The sequence below is a fragment of the Myotis brandtii genome, unplaced genomic scaffold, assembly GCF_000412655.1.
Source record: "Myotis brandtii unplaced genomic scaffold, ASM41265v1 scaffold350, whole genome shotgun sequence".
NCBI lineage: Eukaryota > Metazoa > Chordata > Mammalia > Chiroptera > Vespertilionidae > Myotis > Myotis brandtii.
In genome coordinates, this window is record NW_005363468.1 from 1,049,758 (window position 1) to 1,057,283 (window position 7,526).

Consider the following 7,526-nt stretch of genomic DNA (forward strand, 5'->3'; position numbering starts at 1 on the left):
CCCCCAAAATGTATACACACTTTGAATACCTACTAATTCCAATGGTTTTAAGCATAAGAAAGAAACAACAATGGAGCTGTTATCTGTTAAAAGTGTGGGCACAAACAGGTAGTTGGACATTCCCTGAGGGGTCTCAGATTGGAGAGGGTGAAGGCCAGACTGAGGGGCCCCTCCCCCCCCCCCCCAGTGCACCAATTTCGTGCACCGGGCCTCTAGTAGTCCTTATAATTGTCTATTACTGGGCCTCTAGGGACCACTTGACACCTGTGTCTTGCCTCTTTGATATCATACTCCTGATTTTCCTCTTTCTTCTCGGATTGTTTCTATGTTTTCTTTTCATTCCTTAAACTTTGATGTTTCACTGTCTTCTATATTGGGTCCTTTTTTGTTTTACTGTGTAAACTCGGGGCTCTGTTCTCATCGCCTATGGCTTCAGTTACATTCTATATGTTAATACCTCCTACTTTTGGTGTCTCTGAAACTCTAGAGCTGTGTATTGAGCTGTGATGGCCCAGTGCCTCTACAGTGTCTCACAGGTACTTCAAACAAATGAACTTCCTTTTTCCCCCCTGTCCAAATTTGCTTTTCCCTTTTTACCATCTCATTGAATGGCATCATCCAAGTGGTTGTCAGGGACCTGATAGACATCCTTGATTCCTCCTACTCTTACTTTGTACATTCCTTCCACTGAGGTCTGGTATCCCTGAAGTATGCTTTGAATCTCTATGATGCCATAGAATAAATATTTGTGGTGTTCCCTCTCCCTTAACCCCAATCTTGTGTTGAAACCCTAATCCCCAATGTATTTGGAGGTGGGTTGGTAGATAAACAGGTCATGAGAGTTGAGGCCTCATCAATAAAATTAATACCCTTATAAGAGAGACGATCTCTTTCCACCATGTGAAAACACAGTGAGAAGTGGCCATCTACAAGCAGGGGGGACTTCTGGCCCTCACCCAAACCTGATCATGCTGGCACCATGATCTTGGATTTCTAGTCTCAAGAACTGTAAGAAATAGATGTTTATTTTTTAAGCCACTCACTTCTGTTAAATAGCCCAAACTAACTAAGACACCGTACCTTTCTTATCTCCACTCTTACTGCTCTAGTCTAGGCCCCACAATCTTTGGGCTATACCTTCTTAATTGATTTCCTGACTTGCAGCCTTGCTCTTCTCTAATCTGATTTCCATGCTACAACCAGAGTAATCTTTCTAAGATATAAATCTGATGGTTTTTTTCCTCCAGTTTATTTAGAAACTTCTTACTGTTCTTTAAATAAGATCCAAACTCCTTACTGAGGCTGGCAAGATCCTATATGATATTGTCCTTGCCTGTCTGTTGGGCTTCAACCTTTAAAATAATCTCTTACTTGGATAATCTGTGTTGAACTTCTGTCAGTTCTTAGAATGCTTGTGTTTTCTTCCATGTCTGGGTGTTCACACAGGAAATACCGTTCACTTCCTTTCTTCGCTGGATTTTTAAAGGGGTCATGCAATTACATTAGGACTACCTGAATAATCTTGTTTTAAAGCCAACTATGTTATCCTATATATAAAAACCCTGGGTCCGTCACATCCACATGACTGGAGGCTCGACTGAACACCAGGCTAGGGAGCTGAGGGAGGGGGAGGTGATCAATCAGTGGCAGCGGTGACTGGCAAGTGGCTGGAAGGCAGACCTCTTGGTCCCTCCTCCTGGCCCTCAGACTCCAATCAATTGGTGGTGGAGGCTGGGCAGAACTGGGGACTGGCTCTCTTAGTAGTCCTGCAGGGTCAATCTCAAGAGGACAGGACAGGTACCAACAGACCAGCACTGCCAGCATGATCCAGACAGCACTGCTGGCCTCCTAGAACTCGGCCTCAGGCACTGAGGCTGCTTCCCCTCCCTAGACACACAGCAGGCTCGGGTGGGAGGGGACTTGTGGCAGCGGGGATGGGGGCAGGCGAGGCAGGGCCTGGCAGAGGGTGGCCTGTACTCCCCACGTGGCCAGGGCAGCTGTGAGTGCTCCTGATGGCCCACAGGTGCTACTTCAGCTCAGCATGCAAGCTCCACTTGGCGCCATTCACAGAAGCGCAGGCACCACCTCCATGCCACACCCCCACTTCCATCAGTCCCACTGGCCCTGAGGCGCCCTCCCCGAGATGTTTCTGGCTATTTCCGGGAAGATCCCGCCCTCGGAACGCACCTGGCTCCTGAGGAGGCTGGCGGAACCACAGGCAACATTTGGTGGCCATTATTCTGCCTACCACAGTATGAATCAGAATAAATCTGGAAGGCGGATGAATGTGGTCCATGCCTTAGCAGCCCGAGAACATTGCCCCTGAAGTGAACCCTAAGCCAGGAGTGAGAAAAGCGAAGGGGCACCAGGGGTTACCCCACAAAACCTCCAAAGGCACCTGTGTTAATGAACTAAGTACCCCAGGAAGTGGGAGCAAAGCTGGGGCCAAAAACGAGGATTGGTCTACAAAGGGCTCTAATCCTCAGATTTCCTTCTCCACTCAGCACAGCTGGGCAGCTTCCCCAACCCCGCCCCCGCCCCAACAAAGACAGAAGGTTCATTGTCCTGAGAGGATAAAACAGGGTTTCTGAACCCAGGACACAGCAGGACAACTGGGAGGGGCAGCCCTGTGACCCTCCAGTGGCTTATTTGACTGCTTCACTTTGAATTCGGGAAGCCTGCCTCCCTTCCCATCACCTGGGGCTCCCTCCCCTCTGACTCCCTGACAGTGAAGTCAAGGCTAAACTCTCCAGAATGTATTCCCTTCAATCTCTGACTATATTAACAAAAAGTATTGTTACTGTTGTTTCATTTCCTGTTTGTTTTCAGTTTCTTCTCCCTACATACTGTTTTCTCCAAATTGTTTGATTTTTTTCCTGTTTGTATTAGTTCTTTCAGAGCCCAACTCACCAAGAAAAGAATACCTAAATAGGTTGGCATCAGAGATTTCCCAACGAAACAGCCCAACCCCAACTCTTTGTATTGAGCCCCTGAGTCAACCAGCCCTAATCCCCCCTCCCCCCCACATAGGACTACTCAGCAACTTGCTTTCATAAACCGTTTTTTATATTCTTTAAGCCAATTTCAGGAAAATGCAAAGGTCTTAAGTGGTCAGTATAATGGCTCTTGACATTTGTATACACCTGCACAACCCAGACCTCACTCAAGGTATAGCACATTTCCATCTCCCCAGAAAGTTTCATCATGCCCCAGTCAACACCTCAGAGGCAACCGCTATGCATTCAATCTCTTAGACATGAGCAGATAACCAGGGGTCATCACTATTTGAGAAAAACCTCTAATATAACAAAAACAAACAATTTTGAGGAAACAATATGAAGGGGGAAAAAAACTTAAAAACAAAACTATTATTACTATATTCAGGCTTAGGAGAATCTATGGCACATGTGAAATAAAAATTAGATGTTGTTTTGGGGGGAAAACACTGAGAATGAACAAAACAAAACAAAAAATTCTTAGACTTAGATAATATCCTAGCAGAAATGCAAACTTACTTAAAATGAGTCAGCAGCCCTGACTGGTGTGGCTCAGTTAATTAGGCATCGTACCCTACACCAGGAGGTTGCCAGATTCCCTGTCAGAGCACATGCCCCGGTTGTGGGCCTATTGATGTCTTTCTCTCTCTCTCTCTCTCAAAATCAATAAACTATTCTTTAAAATAAAATGGGTCAGCAAACTACAGCCTGCAGGCCAAATCCAGCTCCACCTGCTTTTTAAATAAAATTTTATTGGAACACAGCTACACCCATTTGGTTTTTTTTAAAAAAATCTTTATTGTTGAGAATATACAATGTCTCCTTTTTTCCCCTCCATTGTCCCCTCCACCCTGTTCCTGTCCTGCCCCAGGCCTTCACCACCCTATTGTCTGTGTCCATAGGTAATGCATATCTTAATAGTAAAGGGCTAATATGCAAATGGTTGTTACGTGCAATCAGCAGGAGGCTTCATCCCCGGCCCCTCAGGGCTTGATGGGGGACCTGAGGCTGTGTCCCCCACCTGGCGGGGCTTGAGGTGGGTGGGGCCGGCCGGGTCTGGGTCTCATGTGATTTTGAGGCAGGAACTTGATTCTGACAGGAGGGAGATTTTCATATACATGTTACTAATTTTCTTTCATCTCTGACACTTCTATTATAGAGAAAGGGCAAATAGCAATATTAAAATATTTCCTTTAATTCCCTTTTAATGTGCATGAATTTTGTGCACCAGGCCACTAGTATAACATAATCATGGGAGTGGTATCTTAATCACATTCACAGGTTCCAGGGATTAGGACATGGAATCTTAGGGACTACTTTGAGAATTAATGTCTGCCATACTGTTTTAGTAATTATTACATGGTATCTCCAAGTTTCTTTTACAGTGGGGCCTTGACTTACGAGTTTAATTCGTTCCGTGACGGAGCTCATAACTCAAATTACTCGTATGTCAAATCACTGTGACGTTCGCTGCGCCAACTAGCAGTGGGGTATCTGAAGCTGGCTCGTAACCCGAATTTTTTAAGCTTGCAACTCAAAGCAAAAAATCGGCTGAGAGACAGCTCGTATCTCAAAAAATCTCGTTAGTCGGGATACTTGTAAGTCAAGGCCCCACTGTATTTGCATCTTAGGTTACCATTTCCCATGTGTTTTTCTTTTTATATTAGGTTTATGAGATTGCAAAGAATGAAAATGTGTGCAGGTTACCTTGGGTGGTCAGAGTTTATTTTATAGTATATACACACCTTGTGGACACAGAAACTTGGCAGTGATTGAACATTAAAGCACAGATATCTTGTACTCCCTCTTCTGGTGACTCTCTTAAACTGGCCATTCCATTTATCTCTTCACTGATTCTGTTGCCTGTATTCTCCTCCTACTCTTAAAAAGTTTTTGGCTTGCCCTGACCAGGTTTATCTCTTCACTGATTCTGTTGCCTGTATTCTCCTACTCTTAAAAAGTTTTTGGCTTGCCCTGACCAGTTTGGCTCAGTGGATGGAGCGTCGGCCTGCGGACTGAAGGGTCCCGGGTTCGATTCTGGTCAAGGACATGTACCTTGGTTGCAGGCACATCCCCAGTGGGAGGTGTGCAGGAGGCAGCTCATCGATGTTTCTAACTCTCTATCCCTCTCCCTTCCTCTCTGTAAAAAATCAATAAAACATTTTTTAAAAAAGTTTTTGGCTTATTGGTGATCTTAGTATTGTCACTCCTTAAGCAGTAACTACTATGTTTGAATTCCAGTTGTGCTCTTTGAAGTTAGCTGCCTCAACTTCAAAATAGGATACTTACCTTTCTAGACTTTTTTGAGTATTTGTAGGATAACATATCTAGTACCTGACATATCATTGTTTTACAATAGATAGTACATAATATGATGTGAGTTTTGTTGTTCCTATTCTTGTTTCTGAACACACAAAGGAAATGGTTTGAATGGGTCACTTATCAAGTAGTATACCAGTATGTAGCGTGTGTCTTACTAGGCCACTTTGGAGATCGGATATTAGCCTTTGGTAAATCATCTGCTGCTAGGGTTTTGGAGCAGTTTTGAAGCATAGTGCCCTACGCATTGGAACCTTAATTTAAGGAACTGCTTTGTGGGTATGTTAGAGCTTTCAAAGTCATAATGTATATTTCCACTAATGTGAGTTGGTAATTACCTTTTGACTCATTTATCTTGGTATTTTTTTCTTAGAAATGTGACATACTTATTATGTATACTATTTAACAGTTAAACTCTGTTCATTTGATGAAAATCTCTTTACTTTTTTAATATTTCATTTCAAATGTTTTATTTACATAAATCATATTTCATATGGTTTCTACCTTATTTTCATTTTAATTAAGATTTATTAAGGTTTTGTATTTCAAAAAATGCTCTTTGGCTTTTGTTGCAATGATGATATAATTTTTCTTGCCTAACCTATAACTTTAGTGCTAGTAAACAGTTCCTTAAAAAAATATGGATAAACCTTGCTTAGTCTTTGTATATTTTTAAATGACATAATTATTTATTAATTTTTCTGAGTTGATAAGTGAGCTTCATTTCTTTCTAAGGTGTCATATTTAATTTGGGCTCATTTTATTATGGACAAAATTAGTAATATTTAAATACTGGTAACTTACCTTCTAGTTCAATCATATAACTAAATTTTAAATTGTATAGCTTTGTGTAAAGGAAATATGGTAAGATTTTATTGTGGGACATGTATTTAATTAAATTTTTGAACAGATGACCTTGTGCAGAAATTTGTAAATAATTAGGTCTTTTTTTCTTCCAAGGTATCCTTTGTGTGGCTGATCAATGTCATGGCTTACGTGAACTGGCCCTGAATTACCACTTGTTAAGTGATGAATTGCTGCTGGCTTTATCTTCTGAAAAACACGTTCGATTAGAACATTTGCGCATTGATGTAGTCAGTGAGAATCCTGGACAGACACACTTCCATACTATTCAGAAGAGCAGCTGGGATGCTTTCATCAGACATTCACCCAAAGTGAATTTAGTGATGTATTTTTTTTTATATGAAGAGGAATTTGATCCATTCTTTCGGTATGAAATACCTGCCACCCATCTTTATTTTGGGAGATCAGTAAGCAAAGATGTGCTTGGCCGTGTGGGAATGACATGCCCTAGACTAGTTGAACTAGTAGTGTGTGCTAATGGATTACGGCCTCTTGATGAAGAGTTAATTCAAATTGCAGAACGTTGCAAAAATTTGTCAGCTATTGGACTAGGGGAATGTGAAGTCTCATGTAGTGCCTTTGTTGAGTTTGTGAAGATGTGTGGTGGCCGCCTGTCTCAGTTATCCATTATGGAAGAAGTATTAATTCCTGACCAAACGTATAGCTTGGAGCAGATTCATTGGGAAGTGTCCAAGCATCTTGGTAGGGTGTGGTTTCCAGACATGATGCCCACGTGGTAAAGACTAAGTGATGTAGGGAATGATGAATAATAGCACCTTAACTTTAAGCATATTGTATTATAATAAAAGTTTATTTCCTGTAGCTCTGATATAATTCTATTTTGTGGAACAGAAATTTAATATCTGTATTGAGTATATAAGGACTTTATTGGAAGACCCATGAATCATTTTTGGTCGGAAAACTTGGTTTCTTTAGTCAGATTACAGATTTTTTTTTTAATTTGGTTCAAATCTGAAACCTGTTATAAAGATTGAATATTTTACAGTCTGTGGAACAAAACCAATATATTATAATATCCAATAAGTGAGTACTAATAGATTTTACAAAATGTTGTTTTGTCTATGCATTTTTTTTTAAATGTAAACTTGACATTTTAGGGTCTTCAGTTATACATATACCTGTTATAAGGTGTTTAATATAGCTCAGGAAAGTAAGCATTTTGTGAGAAAAAAATGTAGGTTATTTTGTATCTAATGAAAAAGATTGGTTGGATGTTCTCAAATGTTACAAAGCCATTTAATAAGGTATAAATATAATTGTAACTCTTGGACATCTGATATATGTCACACAGTAGTTATATTAGAAGGATAATAAACAGCCAAGATA

General features: G+C 41.1%; 1 protein-coding gene across 1 annotated transcript in view; it reads left to right on the plus strand.

Annotated features, from left to right (window-relative positions):
* The window catches only part of FBXL3 (F-box and leucine-rich repeat protein 3), an 18,046-nt gene extending 10,520 nt beyond the window's left edge, over positions 1-7,526 (plus strand). Inside the window, exon 4 of the mRNA XM_005871613.2 lies at positions 6,276-7,526. Coding sequence (XP_005871675.1) covers positions 6,276-6,919 — 644 coding nt within the window. The 3' untranslated portion in view covers positions 6,920-7,526. The remainder of the gene's footprint in view (positions 1-6,275) is intronic.